The sequence below is a fragment of the Ceratotherium simum genome, chromosome X (assembly GCF_057802395.1).
Source record: "Ceratotherium simum simum isolate JZ-2026a chromosome X, ASM5780239v1, whole genome shotgun sequence".
Lineage (NCBI taxonomy): Eukaryota > Metazoa > Chordata > Mammalia > Perissodactyla > Rhinocerotidae > Ceratotherium > Ceratotherium simum.
Genome location: NC_141940.1, coordinates 93,470,291 through 93,498,012, shown reverse-complemented (window position 1 = coordinate 93,498,012; position 27,722 = coordinate 93,470,291). Strand labels below are relative to the sequence as shown.

The 27,722-nt window shown below is 38.7% G+C and overlaps 1 protein-coding gene across 2 annotated transcripts in view; it reads right to left on the bottom strand.

The window, feature by feature from the left end:
- Positions 1 to 27,722, bottom strand: part of MAOB (monoamine oxidase B) — a 111,181-nt gene that overhangs the window by 54,152 nt on the left and 29,307 nt on the right. Inside the window, exons 1-3 of one of the 2 annotated variants that reach the window (XM_087426957.1) lie at positions 19,284 to 19,382; positions 10,742 to 10,836; positions 9,615 to 9,752 (exon numbers count right to left, since the gene is read on the bottom strand). In XM_087426957.1, coding sequence (XP_087283083.1) covers positions 9,615 to 9,752; positions 10,742 to 10,836; positions 19,284 to 19,341 — 291 coding nt within the window. In that variant the 5' untranslated portion in view covers positions 19,342 to 19,382. Of the gene's footprint in view, positions 1 to 9,614; positions 9,753 to 10,741; positions 10,837 to 19,283; positions 19,383 to 27,722 lie in introns of those variants that run through there. The other variant, XM_004435014.3, reaches the window with a different exon arrangement.

Below are 27,722 nucleotides of genomic sequence, written 5' to 3'. Positions count from 1 at the left end.
TCATAAAGTTATTCCCTTAAATTTATTTAGTAACGTCCTTCAAGGTTAGAGGAAGTGTTCAAAGCATTCTCCACGGCAGCCTCTCAAACCACCTTGACCTCATTTAGTTCTAACTTGCTCGCTGCTTCATCCCTGAAAACCTCAAGGACATGGCACCTCCCTGTGTACCTAGGAGAGTTTTCTAAAAGTGACTCAAAGCTGGTTTACCCTTAGAAAGCAACAGGCATATAAGGAAGTTCACTTTTTGTTTACTTCCAAGTTCTCTGTGATGCCAGATATTTGAGGTTCCCGGAAGAAGTGAAGTTAATCCGTGCCATAATGTAGAGTTTATGTTATGGGACCCAAGCATGTGTTTTGTACAGGTTTTAAAAAAATTGAAGATAGATTGAAAATATTTGCAAAAATACATGGAATCTGCTAACCTCTTAGGCCTTTGCTATCCAATACAGTCGCCACTAGCCATATGTGTTATTGAGCATTTAGCATGTGGCGAATCCAAATTGAGATGTGCTATAAGTATAAAATACACACCAGATCTCAAAAGCTTAGCACAAAAAAATAACGTAAAATATCTTATTTATAATGTTTTATGTTGACTATATGTCCAGATGATAATATTTTGCATATATTTGATTAAATAAAATATATCATTAAAATTAATTTCACCTGTTTCTTTTTACTTTTCAATATGGTCATTAGAAAATTTAAAATGGCATATGTGGCACATGTTTTATATTTCTATTGGACAGTGCTGTTTTAAGCTATTTTAATGAGTATTTCCAGATTTCACGACTATGTCAAAAAAGGGGAGAATTAATGTATTTTGAGTCTCCGAACTTGGGTTATTCAGAGATTAGTCAACTCTGACATGCCCATTGTCTCCTGACAGCTCTACAAGAGCACCAGCACTGCCACTTAGCAACCCGAGGGAAGGGTCTCAACTGGGCCAAATAATAACCACTGTCCCATATGCCAGGATCTGAAGACATCAGGGTAGAGCTGAAGAAAACTTGGAAAGTAACACAGCTAGAAAAGGAGATTTTACTTTTTCTCTTCTATTATCTATTTACTCTGTTTGCCTGGGCATGTAAGTGTAATTGCAGCCAAATGATGTCCTATTCCATTAATAATATGGGAAACAAATAGAGAAGACTGGATTGAAAAGCAAGAGGAGTTATAGTTTAGTGTATAAGGAGCCTATGAAAATATTTCAGGATGAGTTTATTGGCCTGTTCTCTTTTGAAAAGAATTTGTAAAGCTTTATCCTATGTGATGTCTCAACCATTTAAATTCTTACTTGGTAGTAAGAATCCCCAGAGCCCATTAGAAAAGTTTGTTTTCAAAAAGAAAGTCAACAGACTCTATTCTTCCAATCAAAACACTCTTAGTTTCTTCAGTGTATCATAGCAGCCCTGTTGGTGAGAATAATGTTAATCAGTGTCTTCTGTTATCATCTTTTCTCTTTAAAAGCTCAAAGCACTAAACAGGACAGGAACAAATATCCTTCTTTTGCAAATGGAGAAATCAGGGCACAAAAACATAAATAACATGGCCAAGGTCGCACAAAAGGTCAATAATGAAATAAGTGTGTGTGTGTGTGTGTATGTGTGTGTGTGTGTGTGTGTGTGCGCGCGCGCGCACTGTATCTGACACTGGGAAAATTTTGCAGCCCAATAATACCAGGATAAGAGCCTTTGAGGTTCTGCATTTGAGCAGCTGCTTTGGGATCTGGACTATCTAAACTCAAAGGATCGAAGCTCAGGCACTAAGCTGGCTGGAAGCAGTTTGGTTATTGTTACTAGATATGTAACCCGGGAGATGGCTGCCTGGGCACGTGAGAATCACAGAGATCTTCTGGAAACACTGGGCCTCACCTCTACTCATAGACCGTGAGCTCTCAACAGTAGACGCTGTGTCTAATTACATTTTTAAAAATAAAAATGAGAGGAGCTCTTTATAAAAAGTCCAAGCTATACTAAAAAATACTAAGATGAAGACAACAAATTACCTCAAATCACACCAACCAGGTTAAAGAAAATAACTATAACATTTGGTGCATGACATCCCAGACCTCTTTATAAGCATCTACACGATAGAAAGATGGATGGATGGATGGATGGATGAATGGATGGATGGTTGATATGGATGGACAAGTGAACCAATGGATGATTGAGAGAGGGAGGAAAGAAACAAAAAAGTAAGGAAGGAAGGAGAGAGGGGCAAAGAAAGAAATACAAATATCTGAAAACTTAATCATACTATATTTGCTATTTTTAATAACATAAATCTATTTGAATTTAATGGAAGAAACACAAACTAAAGTGAATTGAAGGAAGTACTAAACTTCACATAAATGTTGCATAAGCCCAAGAGATATTAATTCCTGAAAGAGCCCTGTAGCATAAAGTCAAAAGATCATAAAAATCATTTAGAGATTTGAGTCTTTGTTTTTTTATTAGCTACAAGTTTAATTTTGGTATAGATTGATTCCACGTTATGAAGGAAGATTTTAGTAGCACTCACCTTTCTTATACTTCTTCCCTTCTTGCCTTCCTCACATTCTGATTTTATAGATTATATAATTTTTTAACATATAAAGGTGTTTTTAAAATACAGTCTGTAGTACATTCTGTACTACAATCATAATTCTTCCAGTTCTTTATATTTAAATGTATTCAATGTTTAATACGAATTCCACCAAAGCTTATCCATTCCTGCGTTCTTTATTTTGAGTCATCGTTTGATGATACCTTGAAGTGGAGTGCTGCTATGACAAAGTTTAAATTGTGTGCCATTGGCTTAGCAGACAGCATGCAGGTGGCCAGAAAAGAGATGCCACAGGATTGAAAGGCAGAGAAAGTGACAAAGCATTGGCAAAACTGTTGCCTGGATAATTTGAAATGCAGACCAAGTACTTACCAACCTTGACATTCTAAGAGAAACTGTTGGAGTGTTCATGATTGTTGGCTTTTACTTGTAATACATTTGCTTTCAGCAGTGGTACAGCTCTGGGATTGAGGAGCAAGGATTAGAAACCTTAAGTTTTCCTTGCCATCAATTTTCAAATTTTATGTTCTAAGGCTGCTGCCTTTTCCTGGTTTGTGGTATAAGAATCTTCTCTCTCTTTTTTTTTTAATTTACTTTATATAGTCATTTTTCCTATTTTTTGTTCATTTCCTTTTATCTTGAGAGGAGAATCTTTGACCTCACAAATCCCACATTAACTGTACCCCAAATTCTCTCAGTTAGTTATTTAGCCCAGTGCCTTACATAGTAGTAACATATATTAGATGCTCAATAAATGTTGGATGATTTGAATAGAGGGTAGATGGTTAATTGATAGTAACTGATTGGCAAAATATCCAGTATATTTCAGAGTGTCCTTACGACAGAACATTATGTATCTCTTTAAAATGGTATCTGCAAAGAACTTTTAATGACATTGGAAAATATTTGTGAAAATATTTGTAAGTGAAAAAGCAGACCTAAAAACTTCCTTTATGTGAAAGTATAAAAATAGGAATCCAAGAATCTTAAATATAAACAAAATATCCTGTATATGTATGTAAGTGTCTGTGGATAATCCTAAAATACAAATAACAGAACACTATTCATTCTACTTCCAAACAGGTTTTTACAAAGTGTAATCAGGAAAGAGGAGGGTACAGGGCTTGGGAAGGAGCCAATGGAATAACTGTAATCAATTGTAGAAAATTTTAAAGAAAGGAGGACCTTGAACTGGACTTTTCCAAGGTGTAAGAGTGTAAGTTTGGCGGGAAGGAAAGTGGTCAAGCTGGGTTCTGGGGCTCAGAAGGAAATGACAGAAAGCCTCCCATCCAGGGGACAGTGAGCTCTTTATGACATAGCCTTGGCACCCAAAGACTTCAGTTCACGCTCTGATCCCAAGGCTTCTTGTCATATACAATTAATCTCTTTAGCCTTTATGTTCTCTTCTGTTAAATGGGGATAACACTTCTAGTTCACAACCAAATAACTAGTTATTATAACTATAAATACATTATAAACTATAAATAACTAGTTGTTTGGGACTCACATTTGTGACACTCAAATAAGATATCATGTGTGAAAGCACTTCATAGGTTCTAGATATCCATACAAGAGTAATGTTACCATTTGTATTATTTGCTGGTTGCAGCAGAGGCCAAGAGAAAGGCATGGGCTCCCGTGTGTAAGCCTTTCTGCAGGCCGCTGCTGCTGAGGGGTGGCAAGCTAGGCTAACACACTTTAGGCCATCTTGTATTTCCTACCAACCCTTTGGTACTGTAGGCTGCTGAGGCTCTTTGACTCGTTACATGGTGGTCCTTATTAGTCACCATCCTTTGGTGACCTGGGCCCCTGTCATTGCATCTCCTTTGGACTATTTGGCCATACCCCATGATGACATGGTATAGACACTATAAAATTTTGGACAAGATTTAAGCCACAGGCCGGTTTCTTTTAGTGAATTTCACCATCGTAATTGAATCCTATACATTCTCTACCCTCTACCTCCAGCATAATTTAAAACTAACTCTGTGTTACCCACAACTGTAGTCACTGTTAAGTTTATCAGATGTGTGTGTATGTATGCGTGTGTGTATGTATGTACATAGAGAATATGTTTACTGGTTTTATCATATTTTAAATTCCAAATGGAAATCTTGGAAGCCTGGAATAAATTCATCTCATATCCCAAAATACTGCTCCAAATCTAGCCATTGAAGGCATAATTTTCACCAAATTATCACATGCCAAAAATCTGACTATATTCTCTGAAGAATACAAACGAGCACTTTGGTTTCCAGATTAACTTAACATAAGCTTTAGAATGATTACTAGTTAAATGGGTTTCACTTGCTGAAGAGGAAATTACTATTCTCTGTATTTTTTCTTTGAAAAAAATCTCCCATGATGATAAGACATATTTGTTTCCAAAAATAAGAAATGAAATGGAGTGCGGATGAGGGCAGAAGAGAAGGTTGTGAAGCCCATCTCAGCTAGGGCAGACTCGCGGAGCCAGGGAGCTCTGAGTGGCATGTGTGAAGTTCATGTGAAATGGGCAGCTGTTCCTGGGTGAAATACAAGAGTTTGTCTAACCTGTTCCTGGAGACTTCTGTCATCATGAGAGAAGCAAGTGCACCCAGGACTTTGATCCAGGCTTCCCTGGATTAATAGGATTGGGGATAGGGGCATGGAGAAGGGGATATTAAGAACCTGGAGAAGACTGGACACTTCTAATCTGTGGATTTCTGGGACATGCTGAGGTGCTACACCACAGGACAGTTTCCATTTGCCAAATGTAATTATAATTTGAATATTTTATTTCTCAATATTTCAGCTCTAATTCTGTGGCTGTTCTGCGATATCAAGAGACATTTTAGCCCCCCGAGATCTTTTCTGAGAAATTCACTGAACAGGTCTTGTTGATGGATATCTACAGTTTCCACTCTCTGCCTTTATGTGCTTCTTGTGGACTATGTTGTCAACTGGATTTCAGAGTTCTCAAAAAACTGAGGGGCTGTGCCAAATTCTGCCTCCCCCATGAGGCTGTTTGAGCAATAGCAGTCATAGCAGCAGCAAGTACAAGATATATTTGAGACATGTCTCCTCATTCATATGCCTCTTCAAGCATTGAGGCTGACCACATACAACACAAAAGGGACTTTGACAATGAGCTTGGCTTCTGCCCACTGGGAAGCAGACTAAGACCAGAGCATCCTTTTTCTCAATTTCCCCAGATAGCTGAAGTTTGGAAACGATTATCAGTGTGAAGTTGGGCTCTTAATTTTAAGTCACACTACATCTTTACATTCACCAAACTCTTAACAGTTCAGTCTTCCAGTCTAAAGCAGTTTCATGCATACTTTGACTAGACTTCAGCTCCAAATTTCAGACTTATAAAAGCTTCTGAGACAGAGGAACTTTATTTGTCCATAGCCTAAACTGTAACAAACTTTAGAATATTCTCCAACTTCTTCAAAGTAAGAACTCAAAAGAACAAAAAATAAACAACAAAACAACCATACACACATGTGCATGCAAACACACATGCACACACTAGATGGAAGAGGTGTAAGTCAAAATATATAGGAAGGTTCCCTAAGAAGTTTTTATTTTTTGTCTTTTTAATTACAAAATACTCCCTAAAAGGGAACGATTTTTACAAGTCAATTCCACGGCATCTAAACAGCTGCCTTCTAGTCTATACTAGCAGAATTAGCATGACCATTTGTGAAACAGATTAAAAACTTCAGTAGATGCTTAACAATAATTGTTAAGCACTAATGGCTGCGTCACTGACTTTAGAAGTGAGAAAAACACCTTCTATATTATATAGATTTGAGCTGAAGTGATCACTTTTCCCACTGATAATTAAATCCCAGTATAGCTTGGCATCACATCTTTTATTCACGAACAAGGCTTTGGAAAACCACATTTTAGCAACAGAAGACAGAGCTACAGTAACACTAAAATGAATGGCACTCAGTAGATATAAACATTTACAACAGACCAGAGGTAGACAGTGAAGGGGCCCGCACATTGCAGCACACCAGGGACTTTATAGATGCCCGTTATGTGGCCGGCATGAACACACGCCATCTATCAGCAGACCATTTCTTCTACACTACCAGGAAACTGGTAATACTGGGAGTCATCCTTTCTTGAGAACGACACCCACCCTTTGGATAGCTAGCACATCATCAGCTGCTGTACCCTGCCCCTTTTGGGGTAGCTCTATTTCATCAGTTTCAACTCCAATCAGCATATCCAAATTCCTTAGCCTAATGTTATTAAGGCTGCACATAAAACTCTCTCTTCTATTAACGACTATGTAAGAAAGTTAAAAAGCAGATTCTTTAAACAGCTGATTTGAAGAGCAGGATCTGACAACATAGTAAGTAGCATACTTGATACTCTCAGGCTTTGGGTTAAGAAATATATTCAGGTCCGCTGAAGAAACAAGGCACAAATATACTATCTATTTGCATGAACCATAGTTTGCACGTGGGAACAGTAGTTATTAAAATAGGTAATAGAGAGTAATGTCCAAATGCTCAAAGTACTGCCTACTATGACAGAGGAGACAAATTTCTGAACTACATTCTTCAGCATGTAGTAGGAGATAGAATGTCAGAATTCTTGTCAATAATTCCAGAAATGGATGTAGCCATCTGAGATGCTTTTTACAGTTTAAAAATAAGAAAAATGACACGTGAGCAAAGCCATGGAGGTGGTGATGGTGGAGAACAAGTATTTAATTTTGGGAGGACTTCTTAGCTATAAAGTCTTTATCATTATTTATTATCATGTAGCTCCTAGCTGGATATGACCATGAGGAGGTCAAATTAGCACCTCTATCAAGGCTGAAAAAAATCTTTGTTTTTTCTCAGTCTCAGCAGTGAGAATTAGAGAGTAAGTGAGCATATCAAACATATACACATATGCATATGCATATGTATACCGTATTTTTGAGTGCACTGATATTTCTCATTTCCTCCAGCAGAGGTCAGAAAATAGCAATAAAGGAATATGAAAATCTATAAACCAAGAGAATGCTTTAGAGTGATTTTCCCTAGATAGGATTATGCAGGGGTTTTTTAATTATTTTTCTTTACCCATATTTTCTAATTATATTTTTACAACAAACATGCTTTACTTTGTAATAATTAAAAAGCAATAGCATTTATCTTAACTTTTATAAAGAGCACTGTTGGCGTATGTATTTACCCTATATCAAGTCAGAGATACTGCTTAGTTACTTGTATTTTCTTAGCTGCCCATAGATTATTTGAAACAGTCTAAGAAAGCAACACATTTGGCCATCACTCTGGAAAATTTTTACGTGTAACATCGTTTCCGCAACTCATGACTATCAGCAATCTCTTTCAAACAAGGAAGTTAATGTCAGCTATAAGATTAGCAGAAAAACAAGGCATCCTGGGCATAGCTCCTGACTGCCAAGAAACCCTGCACATACAAAGACAGAACAGTGAATATAATCTCTAGTTATCTCCTTTGTCTGGAGAAACCTAAAAGAGATCCTAGTGTTCTAGGAAGTCAGTCTTTGCAAGTGTTATGTGTCAAGACAAGTAAGACAGAAGAAATTAGTAAACGTGACCTACATTTAAAAGCAATGAATCCAATGAAGGAGGTTTATTAAGGGTTGCTGATTGCTATTCAACAAATGGCACTATTACCATGCTACATTTTCATTTCTAATTCATGTGTCTCTTTTTCTGCTAGACACATATGGAAGTAAGGTGAAAAGGTCAACCAAAACAATTATGTCTAAATTAAAAAAATCTTTTACCCTTATTATACCAAAATAGTAGATGTTTACTTCCTGTTTTATTAAATGATTCATAATGTACAGTCTGTTATTTGTCATTCTTGATATTATCACTCACAGATAATATAAGGGTGTCAACATTGTTATGTAAATCAAAACTGACTGTTGCTAGTTTCTTCTGTCTTCTAAGGGGATGATTTCTACCACTGAGGAATATGTTTCTATACCGCTCACTTCCACCTACAGAGGTAAGTGAGGAAGAGAGAAGAAGGACTGAAATTCAAAACCTCCGCCAGTTCTTCTGTGGGACTTCAGGGTGGGGCCCAAAGTGGGTGACTTTCTGCTTCTCAGAGAACATCAGTGACTTTTTGGACCAAGATGATGATGCTGGGAAAGCAAGGATCAGGGAGATGTGAGAGGAGTCTGAAGACCAGCAACACGGTGAGAGACTGGAATCCACAGAGAAATGTGGCCAGTGAGAAATCCCCAGGGGCGCACTGGTCTAAGGGCTTATGAAAATTGGAATTCCCCATATTCAATTCTAAGCTGTTTGTGTTTCTACAATTACCTCCCCCTCCCCCATTGCTCAAAACTTCAGTCAGGTCTACTGCACACAAATGCTTGGGGTAGTCTGAGGAAAATCGAGACAAAAGGTGAGCTTGAACCCAGGTTGGCATAGAGCAAAGGGAAGAAAAGAGTCACAGGCCATGAGATGTAAATAAGCATAGATGTCATGGAAGCAGGAACCATAAGCTACAAATGACCATGGGAATGTGAGACCCAGTAAACAGAAATCTTGGGGTGATCAATAGAACTTCCCCACAAAAAAACGGAATTTGGGACTTGAGCCACTTTTATGTAAATCTCCAAAGAAGAGTAACTTTAGCTGATATACACAATACAATGAGAAAATTTCAAAATACTACATTAGACATATTGCAAATACTTTTTATGATGTGAAGTCTAGGGCAGCATTTGTAAAACTGTACACAGGTTTCTGTATCGCATGAAAAAGCCCCAGGTATTTAAACAGAAGTATTTAATAAATCAATCATAAATGTTTTTTCTCTATTGGTTTTGTTAAACTTTTTACCAAATGGGCAATACTACTTTGTCAATAACCTTCCCAAATAGGTTTAGAATTCGCACCTAATTCCCCTTTGATAACAGTGAAAAAGTTCTCAGAGTGGTTGAAATACACTTATAAAATACATATGCATCATTCAGGGATGCAAAAGATTCTCTGGGAGAAGAATCTGGAATTCATATATGGAAATATCGATAGAGCAGCCATCCAATCCTTCAAAGGCTGGCTCAGGCTTACCTTTACGTGGTAGATCAGACGCTCTACTTCATTCACTTTGTAGGTCTCTAATCCTAGCTCCTTGGCTAATCTTAAAATACGATTCTGGGTTGGCCCAACATAAGATCCTCCAAGGTCCACATATTTAACATTTTGGTTCTGTTTTCCCATGGAAAAAAATAAAAATAAATAGTTGTGAGAATGTTATTACTAAGATAAAAAAAGACAGTCCTGAAATAAGCAAATTGGCATTTCAAAAGTTAAAGACACACCTTGAGATGTATCCATGGAAAATAGGATTCTGTTCTCAACTCTATTCCATTCACGTGACTTATCAAATCATTCCTTCATTTAAAGCAAAATTGATTGAACTTTGAATAGACAAGAGACTTCTGACCCCCATCATTCACAATATACCACAACATGGTTTGGTTTTTAGTGCCTTGAATTTATAAGCTATGAATTATTGGTGAATTTCTCTTGACTTAGTACTTCAGGCTAATTTTGAGGCACCTAATGCTAATGAGGAAAAGTAAGAAAGGAACTGATCACTTCTTATGTGGTTTGCTAATCCAGATGTTTGAAAGATAACATTAGGGAATATTTGGTCTTAATTTGAACCTTTGAAATTGCTCTCATGTTCAATAGCAAGTTTTCTATATGGTTTTGAATCAGCTTCACATCCAACGACTACGGACCAACATTTGAACACGAAGTGAGTAGAAAAGCTCCCTATGTCTGAACATGTCCAAGCATAACCAGGTACCTATCAGTCAGGGATACCAGAAGAGGCCCTCCTTTTTTGTTTTTGTTTCCTTGTTTGTGTATTGTCTAGCCTCCCCCTACACCCCCAAAAAAGAACATGTTTCACAAGGGCAGGGATCTTTGTTTTATTCACTGATGTACTCCAAACACCTATTTATTGGTGCAATAATTTAGTGGGCAAGGGGCAAGTACCATGAGATGAGAAGAGAAAAGGGACAGAAGAAAGAGTTGAAAAGGAAACAAATTGAAAGAGAGTCTGTGGAGAACGTTTCAGAGTACTTTTCACTCTCTTAGAAAGAGTTGAATGAAATTCAAGACTTTCAGAAAGAAAAAAAAACTCAGCTTCAGTCCCATATTTCTCCAGTCCATCCTTAATGTCTTACCCTAATGGTGTAAGTCCTGCCTCCCACACGGTCCCGGGCTTCCAGAACAACCACATTCATGCCTGAGTCATGCAGAAGTTTGGCTGCTGCCATACCTGGGAGAAAATATAATAAGAAATCATAATCAAACACTTTATAGGGATTCCAGTTAAGCTCTTCATGCTAACAGCCAATGAGAAAAGTCCATGTTGGTTCACATATATGGCCTACTGCTATGTTCAACTTACAGGTGGCCAGGGTTTCTCAATAGAGGCCCAGATTCCAAGTCTGGGAAACCAACTGCTATTTGTAGAAAGAACAAAAGGGATTTCACTTTTGATAAATGTCTGAAATCTTAAAAACATCTTTGGTCACTATATCAAAATGTTTACCTTTAGGACTAAATTGCAGGATTATACGTCTGACAACACAGATAAAAACACAAGGCCACACTTAAGAGAAATGTGTAAGCCCCAGCAGACACAGAACCAAGTGTAGCCACTGACTTCATTCTCAAGGTAAATCTGAAAAACTGGTAAACTGGGGGGAGAGTGTGCCTGCAAAGCATGTGAGAGGACTTAGGATTTACTGATAAAATTGGACTTTTAGAAGTTGATTTAAAACCAAGGACATAAAATCTAACCTCTTTATGAGTCCTAATTCTGCATGTGATCCATCACTAAAGAATTAAATGATGCCATTCATTTATCCATTTAATTATTAATGTAGTCAAAAATACTTAATGAATGCCTACTACATTCTCACCATCATGAATTTATCTTTAAAAAAATGGCTTTATTGAGGTAAATTTACATACAAAAACTTTACCCAATGAGTTCAATGAGTTTTGACAACATGCAAAGCTTAGTATAGAGTTCATGTATGTCATTCTCAGTACAAGTACACCCTGAATGGAGTTTTTGACCTCAGAGGTCTTAAAATCCTGCACCTTTAAAGCCATTCTTACAGAGTTTAAGAAGAGTTTTCTCAGACAGAACTCTGAAGCTTTTACCACACTGAAGTGAATTTACTCAGTTCCAATTACCTTACTCATTTGCTTTACGAAACCAAACAAAATCAAGGAAATGCCAAGACACTGTGACTTACAGATAAATAAAACAGCTTCTACCTCGTCTTTCAAAAACAATAGTTCTGGGACTTTGAGACCCCACTAGTGCGAAAAAAAAAAAAAGATTCCTACCAAAAAAGCTAATATTCATATAGTGCTCACTATATTTGACACTATTCTAAGTGTTTTAATATATTAACTCAATGAGTTCTCACAACAACCCAATGAGAAAGGGTACTATTGATATTCCCATTTTATGGCTGATGAAACTGAAGCACAGAGGTGCCCATGGTCACATAAGGAGCCAGCAGGCAAAGCCAGGCAATATCGCTCCAGTGTTGATATTCACAACCACTATGTGTACTGCTCTCCACAGGGCCTCAGAACCATCCTCTTCGCAGATCACATCTCTCAATTTTTGCTTCAGGGAGAAATTACATTTCAAAAGACATTTTTCACTTTATTTGGATCAACATGTTTTTAAACATGCTTGTATTTTGTGGTTTGATAAGAACCACGGAACATAAAATATGAGCCCATCTTAAAAGCCGTAATGAAAAGCCGAGGCTTCATTTACCATCTATCGGCTAACCTAAAAGAAGAAACCCATTTTTTAAAGAGGCTGATTTGACACTTCAATATTTGAGTTAATTCATCTTCCGATGGATCCCTGTCCTTGGGGGCAGGGCCAGAGCTTTCAGCTGGGGGTAGGGTAAGGGGCCCAAAGTCCGCAACCCCTCACGCAATGTGCACGAGCGTTGCACAACCCTAACTGACGAATATAGGGCTTGAATTTTTAACTCCAGTTTCCTAATTTTACCTCCATAAGGAAAAAAAGAAGAAAACATTTCTATTTAGATTCAAAATTGCAGACAATTCCATGTCATTTCTCTTATCAAGCATCAGTTCCACAAATGAAATACGAAATAAGGTGCAGCCATAGTAACAGCTATTATCAGGGGATTCAGACACACCTGCTCAGCATGCTGAGGCTTAAACAAAAGGCTTCAGAACGAAACACAACATCACTCACGTACACTAGCATTTTACATTCCACAAAAGGTACTGTCTTTTAGTAAGTACACTTACCCAGTAGTATCTGATGCTAAACATAAACAGTTATTAAAACAATGGTCTTAGCAAACCAGTGAATAGAGTTCTCTATGCTCATGTGACTTAAGTCATAAATGGAAAATTACAAAAATATCTTTAAATAGAGCAATACGAAAAGTATCCTGTTGGAAATACCTCACAATTTGTCTCACTAATGTTCACAGGGGCTATTCAAAATGCCTATTGGACATCCACTGACAAAAACTGGTTTGAAAAATAATTAGCCCAAATATTGGTGGCTTAGGAAAGTCACCGCAGTTTAGGAGGAGGGAAGGTTAGGGTACCTAAGAAACTGAGGAGTTGGAGTCTGGTCAGGAGGTGATTAACACTGTTAATCTCTGAAGGGAGTCCTCCGTGATGACTGGTTTAAGTGAAAGGATTAATGGTTTGACTGTTGGAAGAATAAGCTAACAATTAACCATACAGAGCTGCCCGGCTTACAATAGACTTGTTTCCCAAGAGTTCATTTCTATGCTTGTTGGTTGGAACTTTTAACATATTTTGCCATAGAACAAAAAGATGAGAGATGGTGCATTTTCTGGGAAGTGTGGGAATTTTAAAATGCAATACTGTTGTGGAAAAAAAAAACCCAAATCATAAAGTAGCAGAAATATATTTGTTCTAAAACACTAGACAATGTAATTGGCACTGTTTAAACACTTATGCAATCATTTGCTGACACAACGCAGTAAGTTAAAAAAAACAAAGGAAATATCCACAATAATAATAGCCATCATCATAAGGCATTGAGCACTTGCTTTGCTCTATGTGAAGCGCTTTACACACAAAGCTCATCTGATCTTCGCCACAATGATGATAGGTATTATTATCCTCATTTTAAAAAGAAAAAAATGGAGGCTTAGAGACATTCACTGACTGGTAGATTATACAATTAGTAAATGGCAGGGTCAGAGTTCAGACCTAAATCTGAACTCTCAGCCACCACACTTGGACCAAAAATGAAAAATTAAAAGACACAGTAACTCTATACACCGATTGATGCAAAGTGTCTTAAAACATTCTGTTCTTCATCTAAATATAAGAATCTTAAAATATCACGTTTTTCTCTAAAACGAATATTTAACTTTTGCAACCAATTTAGGAGCAAGCTTATAATCACTGTACTTTTAAAAAGCTAATTAAACTTGAGTTTAACAAGCAGGATCAATTAATATTTCACAAACAAATTATCATTTGGCACTTTCAGAAGCAGCCCCTATGTGCCCCTGACAGGCCCCTGATAAGATCATCTCATTTGCTGCCTCCAAATGGTGCAGGGTCCATAGTATTTCGGCTCAGGGAGTCACTCTTGGATGAATAATCATAGCATGGCACACCGAAATACCGGTAGACTGATGCCTAATGCCACGAGATTATAAAAATATTACATCTCTCTTCCCAGGAAGATTACTTGGAAAAGTTTTCATCAAAGTGATGAGTATCTCAATTATTTGAATACCTCAATTTGGATTAGACACTCAAATTATTTTAAATGCAGGCATGCACACTTAAAGACAGGGATACGTTCTGAGAAATGTGTCATTAGGTGATTTCGTCGTTGTGCAAACACCACAGAGTGTACCTACACAAACACGATGGTACAGCCTACTATACACCTGGGCTATATGGTACTAAGCTTATGGGACCACCGTCGTTTATGCGGTCCATCGTTGACCAAAACGTCATTATGCAGCTCATGACTGTACCTAGAAATCAGTGGTGTGCAGCATTATTAGCATTCTATGCTTCCAGTTTCATGCCATGAAAAATGGCTGGAGAGTTAGATGCTGTAGGAGACTGAAAAGTACACAGTGCAGGTAATGAAGGGGCCTCTTCAAGGTGTCTTGGGAGCAGTGGAGGAGTTAGCATTTGGAGGGAAGAGAAAAATCAAAATCATCAACTGCCTCATCCTTTGCTTTGTCAATCTGTCTCATATTCTTCATATCAAAATCTGATATTTAACAAAACTTTTTCAGCGTTTTAAAATGCAAAGTTAATTGTTTTAAAAACATTACGAAACATCAGTATTTCAATATTACGTAAGAAATTTTTCTCAAAGTTACCAAAAAAAAAGATATCATGTTAACCAAAGTTGACAAAAAAATTCACTGTACCTCAAAGCATCTCTAACCTTATAACCCTGGTAAATGATAAAGCATTCCCCCAGGAAGAATAAAAGCCTTCATCACCTCTGTCACTTCTGACAAAGCAATGGTCTTATGAGAAAATTCTAGAAACAACAAAATGCCCTTCTCATCAAAGAACTGGAATTCTTTGATGTCTCTAAAGAAAATGCCTTTCAGTTATTTAATATAAACACACACCAAAAAAGGTCTGAGGTAAGAAGAAATACATCTCCAATGTGAAATTAAATTCATTAAAGGAAAGTGGTATTTGCAGGTAGAATTCAGATGTTAACTGTTGAATTTTTCAACAAAGAGTAAAGAGGCAGGTAAAGATATTAAAAACAGCTAACATTGGGGCTGGCCTGGTGGTGTAGTGGTTAACTTCATGCACTCCACTTTGGCGGCCCAGGGTTCCGGGCGCGGACCTATGTACCGCTTGTCAAGCCATGCTGTGGCAGCATCCGCATATAAAATAGAGGAAGATGGGCACGGATGTTAGCCCAGGGCCAATCTTCCTCGGCAAAAAGAGGATTGGCAACAGATGTCAGCTCAGGGCCAATCTCCCTCACCAAGAAAAAAACAGAAACAGCTAACATTTTGAGCTCTGACTGCATGTCAGCTTCTATCGTAAGTGTTTTACATATAAGAATTTGTTTATCCTCCTAACAACTCTATGAAGTGGGCAGATATAGAAAGTGAAGCACAGAGAGGCCCAGTAATGTGCCCAAGGTTGCACCACTAGCAAGGGGCAGAGCCAGTATTTGAATCCAGGCAATCTGATTCCAGATAACAAGCACACCCAGCAGCCTTCCTCATACTAAACGGTGAAACACTGACAAGCTTCCACTGAACATCAAGGATGATACAATCATCAAGGATGATACAAGCATCAAGAATGATACAAGCATCAAGGCCACTGCTAGCACATTCCGTGCACTTGTGTAAATTACAAGAAGGCACACACTCCCGGCAGGTAAATTTCAAAAGGGCATACTTCCTTCAGGCAAATGCAGCCCACATCGGTGCAAGTGGCTCAACTGGCAGAGTGCGGTCTGGATTGCATCCCCTCTTTCACTACATCAGCCTTGTGCAGGGCACTGCCTGAACAGCTTATGCTGTGGCCTTGCAACTCAGAAAACTTATTTCCTGAATGATAAGAATTTAATTACCTATCGTCTCCTCAATGCTAGTACACAGTTGGCACTTACAAGTTTGTTGAATGGATTCATTTAATACCCTTCAACCAAGATGACATTTAATTACTCAGTCAATAAATAAATACATGGCAGCAATGGTGTTTATATAAACATAGCATATTTAATATAGTATTAAAAACTAAAATATTTACACACACTGAAACTGATTTCCTCTGGTCACACTAGAAATGGTAAAGGATACTCTTGACTTTTTCAAAGGGAAGGCACTGGAAAGAAAAACAGCCAACCAATAATAACCACCTTACATTTGTACCACACTGCAGTTTCCAATATTCACACACATTCAGTCCTTAACAATAACCCTGTGAGGCTGGCATGGTTATTCCTATTTGTCATATTAGGAAATGGAGGCTCAGAGAGATTCAAAAGCTTGCTCAGCGTTATACAGCTAGCAATGGCAGAGCTAGGGCTAAAACCCAGTTCTGTTTCTGTGTCCTATGTGTCTTTCAGGAGTTACATTACTTCCTGTAATATACAAAGGCCTATGCTGTGAAAAAAAATTCTCGAAGCACGCCAAGTTTTAAAACTAGAATATTGCTTTATTAACTTTCTTGGAAAGAATATATTGATATAAACCACCTGGAGCCTGTTGATGCTCAAAGCCCTGAGACCATATCATTACAGCAAGATCTAAAAGCATTTGAAGCAATGTAGTGCCCTCTAGGAGAGCTCCACTGAACTACTCCTTAAAGGGTGCTTTGGCCAAAGAGTTCCTCCTCCTTAAGTAGTACAGACTGACTCCTCTTTCCTGAGAACACACCAATCACAACTTTTTGGAAAATCGAAACAACACATGACATAACCCAAACATACCAATGTGTACCATCATTTTGATCATTGAGAAGCAAAGTCTAGAATTATGTTCTTCACATCTCGCTCCTAAATATGAAAAAGACAGACTCCAAGCTGTCTTGGAAGCCCTTTCTTTGTTTTCTCTAAGACAGTCAAAATATATAACACAAAAACAAATGGCAATAGCTTCTAAAATAAAGGAGACCTTTACCAAAGCCTCAGGCTATGGGATGATTTATGCTCTTGAAAATGATAAAAAACATCAAGCTTTCATGAGTTGCCATGGAAACCTTTCTCCAGATGCGGCCACTTCGAGACACTAGAATGAGATTGCCTTCCAAGGCCTTTCAGAATACATCTGAACCATAAAAATTGTTTCTTCATCATGCTTTCTATGTAAATTATTGCATTTTCCTAAAACGTCAGCAATCATAATGAGTCTTGTTTCATATCCAAGTTTTTGTCTTTACCCTTTGTTGTTTGAAAAGAGTGGAATATCTTTTGTCTATTGTAATCGTGGTAGACAAAATTTGTTTTCACTTTACCTCAACATGGTCTCCCATGAAAAAAAGGATGCAGACCCAGAAATTATAGCTTTGTCTTTCTCAAGTTTGTATGTTACTGTCTTCAGTTTAAAAACTGTTATGTAAAACTAAAGTTTTAATTCACCTGCCTTGAATCCTTTTGGGAATTCGATGGAATATGTATAAATAAATAAACACATTCTTTTAAGAATACCGTTTTTTAAGTAGAAAAGATAATCATATGATGCCATGCGAGTTTCCTTGACTGTGATTTGAGGACGAAATATCTCATTGCCATGAGCATATCCCTCCTATGGATTACCAACACAATTTTTAGAATCAAGAACGTCTTTAAGGTAGAATATAAAATTGGAGAGATACCATTGCCCCTTTGGGTCACCCACTCCCTGGATCCTAGTCTCTGAAAGAGCTATTACAATGGCCTGAAGAGGGTCAGAGGCCTGCTATAGAGTACCTTGAATACTTCTCCATTTAAACATCTCCTTTGACCAAAAATGAGATGATGAATTAGGAATTCTTGAAGGAGAGGATAAAATGTGGGCATTGGCAAGGAAAAGAAATCTGGGTGAGATGTAACAAGTAACTGGAAGAAATGAAGTTACAGAGCAGTCGTTTGGCTATGTCAAAGCCTGGCCCTCCCTCCCTCTGCTAGGAGCCTACTGCAGAGCCTGGCCCAGGAAACACCTGGGCCAGGGGTTTTGTCTGCCCCTGAAACACCCCTGTGAGCCAAAGACCAAGGCAGTCAGTGGTGAGCAAGGACCAAAGTGGAAGGAAAACTTCGCCTGGTTCAAGGACAGGCAGAACATTGCCATTCTGTAGAAAAAGCTCTATACCTAATAGGCTACTGCCTGGCTGTATGATCTTGGGCAAGAGTCCTCACCTTTCTGAGCCTCACTTTCCCATCTGTAAAATGAGGTGATTAAATTAGGCCCCTTCTATTCTGTGATTAATCTAAATGAGGTAGGAAAATGATTTTAAATAAGCTGAGATTTCATTACATAGGTGGTGTCTTCATAACCCCAAAGCATCTACCCCAAAGTCTGTGCTGTGGAGCACGAAATTTGGGTGACATCAATATGTGTTAATAAAAAACATGTCATTTTTGTGCTCATGTGGGACAAGAAAATGCTGATTTAAACAAAGCTAGTTAAGGATAGCTGTGTTAAGGTAATTAGAAGCAAAGGTCCTGGACTGGAAGTCAAGATGGCGGCGTAGGCAGACTCTGAACTCACCTCCTCCCATGGACACAGACATTTTACAACTACTCGTGGAAAAATTACCCCTGACACAGAACTGAAAACTGGATAAGAGGAACTCCTACAGCAAAAGACAATCCTAATTGAGGTGGAAGAGGCAGAAACTCCCTTCTGGAGAGGAAAAAACGCCGCCTTCACAAGCCGCCAGCTTCACTGCCGCCCGGGAACAGCCCACAGGTACGCAGCCCTCCCTGGAGGCGCGGGGCCCTGAGCTGGGGAGCGCCCCTGCTGTGGGCATTTTGTGGACCCAGCACAATCGAGACCAGCGGCATAATATCTGACTTTGCCTGCTACTAAAACATTGGGGAGCACCCCCAGAAAACCCGGTTCACAAAGAAATTAAAACCGGCTCTTAAAGCGCCCGGCGCAAACTCACCCGTTTCAGAAAGCACCCTAAAATCACCAGAAAGAAAGGTGCATAGTGCTTTGGTGAAAAGAGACTCACCTGATAGGCCCTGAGTGCATCTCGGTGAGAGGTGAGACCTCTCCAGGCACTGGGACATTGGCAGCGGCCATTGTTGTGGCCTGGTGTGGGCGTGCTGACACAGAAGCCATTGCAGTTCTCCCTGGGGCCTGCTAGCCCAGGTCTGCCCCACCCACTAGAGCACCAATTTAATCCAGCTCAGCCAGGGCAGGGAGCCCACCCTAGAGACTGGCCCCACCCAACAACAAGCCCTCAGGCAACTTGTGGGCCTGCATAGATTGGTGACTGGATTCTCTGCAGCCTGGCAACTGAGCTGACTTCAATGGGGCAGGGCATGCACAAGGAGCGGGTGGAGAATGTGGGGCAGTGGTGGAGTGTGTGGGGCTCCTGCCATGGAGAGACTGGGTCCACGGCGGGAGGTCGGGGCATACACACGGGGCAGGACTGTTGACTGTGTGTGTGGACCTGTGGGTGGCAGGGCTTGTCAGCTGCAGAAGATGTGTGCTTCTCAAAGACCCACATAGGGAGTTTGCCTAACCTTCCAAAGTCTGAAACAATTGGGTGCTCTCGTGCCTGCGGCCAGCCCCACCCAGCTGCAATCCTCAGAAAGCTGACAAGAGACCTAAAGGCTGGAGGCTTATAGCAATTGTAAGGCCCTGAGCCTAACAACCTGCCACGCTGGAGGCCTACTCACTTAAAAGAAATACTGCAACACAAATGTGGTATTAGAACTTGCAGCCAACTGTGTTGGGGCTCCCCACACCTGATAAAGAGACTGAAGGGGCCACCACAACTACAGACAGCTGAGCATTACAACAGCTGACCAGAAGCATAACTTGGCCTACCTGGGTGCATACAGGGAGAGCAAACAGGCCACAACAGAAGGATACACATAGCCCACATAGGGGTCACCCCTGGAACATTGAGAACTGAGGGAAGCACACAGCAGGACTCCTAAGGCATCACTTGTATAAGGTCACCTATCCAAGAGCAGGAGACGTAGCTGACCTACCTAATACGTAGACACAAGCACAGGGAAAGAGGCAAAATGAGGAGGCAAAGGAACACATTCCAAGTAAGGGAACAGGACAAAACTCCAGAAAAGGAACTAAGTGAAACAGAAATGAGCAACCTACCCGACCGAGAGTTCAAACTAAGAGTGTTAAGGATGCTCACTGATGTGGGGAAAAGAATAGATGAACTCAGTGAGAATGTCAACAAAGAAATGGAAGATATAAAAAAGAACCAATCAGAAATGAAGAATATGATATTGGAAATGAAAAATTCGCTAGAGGGACTCAAAAGCAGAGTAGAGGATACAGAAGAACGGATCTGCGAGCTGGATGAAAGACTAGAAGAAATTACCCAAGCTGAACAGGTAAAAGAGAAAAGAATTAAAAAGAGTGAAGACAGTCTAAGGGACCTCTGGGACAACATCAAGCGCACTAACATCCATGTTATAGGTGTCCCGGAAGGAGAAGAGCGAGACAAAGGGGCAGAGAATCTATTTCAAGAAATAATAGATGAAAACTTCCCTAACCTAAGGAAGGAAGCAGACATCCAGGTACAGGAAGCACAGAGAGCCCCAAACAAGATAAACCCAAAGAGGCCCACACCAAGACACATCACAATCAAAATGTCTAGAATTAAAGTTAAAGAGATAATCCTAAAAGCTGCCAGAGAAAGACAAGTTACATACAAAGGAAACCCCATAAGGCTATCAGCTGACTCTCAGCAGAAACCTTACAAGCTAGAAGAGAGTGGCACAATATATTTAAAGTGCTAAAAGGAAAAAACTTACAGCCAAGAATACTCTACCCTGCAAGATTATCATTCAAAATGGAAGGAGAGATCAAAAATTTCCCAGACAAGCAAAAATTAAAGGAGTTTGTCACCAAGCAACCACTGCTACATGAAATGTTAAAGGGACTGATTTAAGTGGAAAAGAGAAGACCACAAATAGGAAAAATTATCTATTTCCATGATAAGAGGGCAATCGATACAAATGCACAAAAACGAGGTTAGATACAATATCAAAAACATAAGGAGGGAGGAGGGGAGTTAAAGAGTAGAGCTTTCAGACAGAGGTCAAACTAAAGAGACAATCAATTCCGTATAGAAGGAGAAAGGAACAGAGAAGGACTACTAAAACACTGAGGAAAAAAAGTTAAAAAATGGCAGTAAATACATACTTATCAATAGCTACTTTAAACGTCAATGGACTAAATGCCCCAATTAAAAGGCATAGGGTGGCTGATTGGATAAAAAAACAAGACCCATATATATGCTGCATACAAGAGACACACTTCAGACCTAAACACACTCACAAACTGAAAGTGAAGGGATGGAAAAAGATACTCCACGCAAATGGCAATGAAAAGAAAGCTGGGGTAGCAGTACTCATATCAGACAAAATAGACTTTAAAACAAAAACTGTAAAAAGAGACAAAGAAGGGCATTACATAATGATCAAGGGAACAATCCAACAAGAGGATATAACACTTGTAAATATCTACGCACCCCATGTAGGTGCACCTAAATATATAAAGCAATTATTAACAGACATAAAAACAGAAATAGACAGTAATACAATAATAGTGGGGGACTTTAACACTCCACTTACACCAATGGATAGATCATCCAAACAGAAGATCAATAAGGAAACATTGGCCTTAAATGATACACTAGAACAGATGGACCTAGTAGATGTATACAGAGCATTCCATCCAAAAACCGAAGAATACACGTTCTTTTCAAATGCACATGGAACATTCTCCAGGATTGATCACATGTTAGGCCACAAAACGAGTCTCCATAAATTTAAGAAGATTGAAATAAGACCAAGCATCTTTTCTGACCACAACAGTATGAAACTAGAAATCAACTATAGGAAGAAAATCAGAAAAGCCACAAATACGTGGAGATTAAACAAAATGCTACTGAACAACGACTGGGTCAATGAAGAAATCAAAGAAGAAATCAAAAAATACCTGGAGACAAATGAAAATGAAAATACGACATGCCAGAATTTATGGGATACAGCAAAAGCGGTTCTAAGAGGGAAGTTTATAGCAATACAGGCCTATCTCAACAAACAAGAAAAATCTCAAATAAACAATCTTACAATGCACCTAAAGGACCTGGAAAAAGAAGAACAAACAAAGCCCAAAATCAGTAGAAGAAGGGAAATCATAAAAATCAGAGCAGAAATAAATGAAATAGAGACCAAAAATACAATAGAAAAAAATAATAAAACAAAGAGATGGTTCTTTGAAAAGATCAACAAAATTGACAAACCTTTAGCTAGACTCACCAAGAAAAAAAGAGAGAAGGCACAAATAAGTAAAATCAGAAATTAAAGAGGAGAAATTACAACAGACACCTCAGAAATACAAAAGATTATAAGAGAATACTATGAAAAGCTATATGCCAACCAATTCGACCATCTGGAAGAAATGGATAAATTCTTAGAATCATACAACCTTCCAAAACTGGATCAAGAAGAAATAGAGAATTTGAATAGACCAATCACCAGTAAGGAGATCGAAACAGTAATCACAAACCTCCCCAAAAATAAAAGTCCAGGACCAGACGGCTTCCCTGGGGAATTCTACCAAACATTCAAAGAAGACTTAATACCTATCCTTCTCAAACTCTTCCAAAAAATTGAGGGGGGGGGGAAGCTCCTTAACTCGTTCTATGAAGCCGACATTACCCTGATACCAAAACCAGACAAGGACAACACAAAAAAAGAAAATTACAGGTCAATATCACTGATGAACATCTATGCAAAAATCCTCAACAAAATACTAGCAAATTGCATACAACAATATGTTAAAAAGATTATACACCATGATCAAGTGGGATTTATTCCAGGTATGCAGGGATGGTTCAACATTCGCAAATCAATCAACGTAATACACCACATTAATAAAATGAAGAATAAAAATCACATGATCATCTCAATAGATGCAGAGAAAGCATTTGACAAGATACAGCATCCATTTATGATAAAAACTCTGAATAAAATGGGTATAGAAGGAAAGTACCTCAACATAATAAAGGCCATATATGAAAAACCCACAGCTAAGATCATCCTCAATGGTGACAAAGTGAAAGCTATCCCTCTAAGAATAGGAACCAGACAAGGATGCCCACTGTCACCACTCCTATTTAACATAGTACTGGAAGTCCTAGCCAGAGCAATCAGGCAAGAAAAAGAAATAAAAGGGATCCAAATTGGAAAGGAAGAAGTGAAACTGTCACTATTTGCAGGTGACGTGATTTTATATATAGAAAACCCTAAAGAATCCACCAGAAAACTTTTAGAAGTAATAAACGAATATGGTCAAGTTGCAGGATACAAAATCAACATACAAAAATCAGTTGCATTTCTGTACACTAACAACGAAGTAGCAGAAAGAGAAATTAAGAATACAATCCCATTTACAATTGCAACAAAAAGAATAAAATACCCAGGAATAAACTTAACCAAAGAGGTGAAAGATCTGCACACCAAAAACTATAAAACATTGCTGAAAGAAACTGAAGAAGACACAAAGAAATGGAAAGATATTCCATGCTCTTGGATTGGAAGAATTAACATAGTTAAGATGTCCATACTTCCTAAAGCAATCTATAGATTCAATGCAATCCCTATCAAAGTTCCAACAACATTTTTCACAGAAATAGAACAAAGAATCCTAAAATTTATATGGACTAACAAAAGACCCCGAATAGCTAAAGGAATCCTGAGAAAAAAGAACAAAGCTGGAGGTATCACACTCCCTGATTTCAAAATATACTACAAAGCTATAGTAACCAAAACAGCATGGTACTGGCACAAAAACAGACACACAGATCAATGGAATAGAATCGAAAGCCCAGAAATAAACCCACACATCTATGGACAGCTAATCTTTGACAAAGGAGCCAAGAACATACAATGGAGAAAAGAAAGTCTCTTCAACAAATGGTGTTGGGAAAACTGGATAGCCATATGCAAAAAAATGAAAGTAGACCCTTACCTTACACCATACACAAAAATTAACTCCAAATGGATTAAAGTCTTGAATGTAAGACCTGAAACTATGAAACTTCTAGAAGAAAACATAGGCAGTACGCTCTTCGACATCGGTCTTAGCAACATATTTTCAAGCACCATGTCTGACCGGGCAAGAGAAACAATAGAAAAAATAAACAAATGGGACTACATCAAACTAAAAAGCTTCTGCACAGCAAAGGAAACCATCAACAAAACGAAAAGATAACCTAACAATTGGGAGAAGATATTTTCAAACCATACATCTGATAATGGGTTAATCTCCAAAATATATAAAGAACTCATGCATCTCAACAACAAAAAAACTACCAACCCAATTAAAAAATGGGCAAAAGACCTGAACAGACATTTCTCCAAAGAAGATATACAGATGGCCAACAGACACATGAAAATATGTTCAACATCATTAACTACCAGGGAAATGCAAATCGAAACTACAATGAGATATCACCTCACGCCCGTCAGAATGGCTATAATTAACAAGACAGGAAACAACATGTGTTGGAGAGGATGTGGAGAGAAGGGAACTCTCATACACTGCTGGTGGGAGTGCAAACTGGTGCAGCCACTATGGAAAACAGTATGGAGATTCCTCAAAAAAGCAAGGATAGAACTACCATATGATCCAGCTATTCCACTGCTGGGTATTTATCCAAAGAACTTGAAAACACCAATGCGTAAAGATACATGCACCCCTGTGGTCATTGCAGCGTTATTCACAATAGCCAAGACTTGGAAGCAACCTAAGTGCCCAGCAAGGGACAAATGGATAAGAAGATGTGGTATATATACACAATGGAATACTACTCAGCCATAAGAAACGATGAAATCCAGCCATTTGTGACAACATGGATGGACATTGAGGGTATTATGCAAAGTGAAATAAGTCAGAGGGAGAAGGTCAAATACCGTATGATTTCCTTCATTAAGTAGTAGATAATAACAACAATAAACAAACACATAGAGACAGAGATTGGATTGGTGGTTACCAGAGGGGAAGGGGGGAGGGAGGAGGGCGAAAGGGATAATTCGGCACATGTGTGTGGTGATGGGTTGTAATTAGTATTTGGGGGGTGAACATGATGTAATCTATGCAGAAATAGAAGTAGAATGATGTACACCTGAAATTTATACAATGTTATAAACCAATGTTACTGCAATAAACAAAAAATTTAAAAAAAAAAGAAGCAAAGGTCCTAATTTCTGTAACTTTCAAATGCATCAAAACTAAGAGGGATTGATAGATGGAGAGAGGGATGGATAGATGGAATAAAGCAAACATAGCAAAAATGTTAATTGTAGAATGTAGTTGGTAGGTATATGAGTGTTGACTGTATAATTCTTTGAAATTTTTCATAATAAGAAAATTCTGGGAAAAAAGTTAAACTGAGTGGTCAAAAGGTACAAACTTCCAGTTATAAAATGAATAACTCATGGGGATGTAACGTACAACATGGTGACTATAGTTAATAACATTCTATTGCGTATTTGAAAGTTGCTAAAAGAGTAGATCTTAAAGGTTCTCATCACAAGAAAAAAAATTTATAACTATATGTGGTGATGGATATTAACTAGACTTATTGTGGTGATCATGTCACAATGTATACAAATATCGAATTATATGTTGTACACCTGAAACTAATGTAACGTTACATGTCAATTATACCAGAATTTTTTAAAAATGGCTATAAAATCAAAATTATGAAGATGATTATTTGAAATTTGAAATGTGGGGATTTTCTTAGATTATATATATTTTTAATTGCAAAATATTTAAGGTTTGCCTAACCTAAAAATGAATGAAACATTGTTCAAGTACAAATGTTTGCTGACCTTTTCTGTATCAGCAATGGTTATTAGTAATAATAGTAATAGTTGTTAGCAACATGCTGCCAAGCTGCTGTAAAATAAAATAAAAATAAAACACACACACACAAAAAGTTAAACCAGTTTCTATTCAGCTGGACTTGTCAGAGCTTTTAATAAACATTGCATACCTCCATCAGGAGATACTATATATATTAATTACATAATTTCTTAGTCTCTACAGTTTATTGGGGGCCAGGGGATGGAAGTATTTTCTTCAGGGGAGAAATGTCTCCTTACATATTTTGGGAAACACTACCTAAAGCAAATGGTCTATTTGGTCAACGTGGCCACAACTGGTGGTAGGTTTGGCGCAGAATCCGTCTCTCAAAAAAAATATCCTCTTCTCTTCCCCCCAACAAATCAAACATTCTCAACCACACCATTGTCCTTAGGCTGCATGTTATCAAGGAGTTGGTGTCCAAGCAGGACTTGCTTCTAGAAGAGAACAAAGCCTAACAGGAGAGGCACCACGGGGTTGGGAAGAGGGTGACTATAATGTATTTGGAAAGAGAGCTTCCTGGGAGGCTGGAAGTACTTGGTTCAGCCAAGTTATAGAAAAGTGGAAAATGGGGAAATGAGAAGGAAAAAGACAGCATCCTACCAAGAAAGGAACTAAAAGATTCCCTCTTTCTTCTTCTTTCAGGACATGCAGTGCAGCAAGATTGCCCAGGGGAAAGCAGGCCAAAGACAGAAGAGAAGTTCCAGGATCTGGAAGACCCGGGGGCAATGCCACAGCCAGAGCCTCGGGGAAGGGGGAAGTGGGCTGCCACCTGTGGGGTGCTGTAAATTAGCCAAAGCACAACCAGATGAGTACTTTTGGGTAGCACAGGGTTATGGGTTGTATTGTGCCCTCCCCAAAACACCCAGAACCTCAGAATATGAACTTATTTGGAGATAGGGTCCTTACAAAGATAATCCAGTTAAAATGAGGTCATTAGGGTGAGCCTTAATCCAGCATGACTGGTGTCCTTATAAAAAGAGGAAATTTGGAGACAAACATGCACACAGGGAGAACACCATGTGAAGATGAAGGTGGAGATGGAGGTAGTGTTTCTACGAGCCAAGGAATGCCAAAGACTGCAGCAAACTACCAGAAGCTAGGAGAGAGGCATGGAACACATTCTCCCTCATAGCCAACAGAAGGAACTTACCCTGCTGACACCTTGATCTTGGAGTTCTGGCTTCCAGGCAATACATTTCTGTTGTTTTAAGCCACTCAAGTTTGTGGTACTTTGTTACGGTAGCCCCAGCAAACTAATACACACAGGAAATTTTATTTTTCATATTAAGGTAACTTGACTGTTAATTGAACTTACTTGGGGATAACATGGTGATGAAAGTTCTAGTTGGCCAGGCTAGGCTTGTGTTTCTTATGTTCTCAGGAGTGTTGGGGTGTTGGTGGGGGGAGGAGGGTGAGACGGTAGAGAGGGAAGGAAGTTTGCCAGTGGTCCTATTTCCGGACCTGGGGAATGGGGCACTAGCCCAAACAGGTGTTACATGAGTACTTGGGTAAGACTCATGGTGACAAA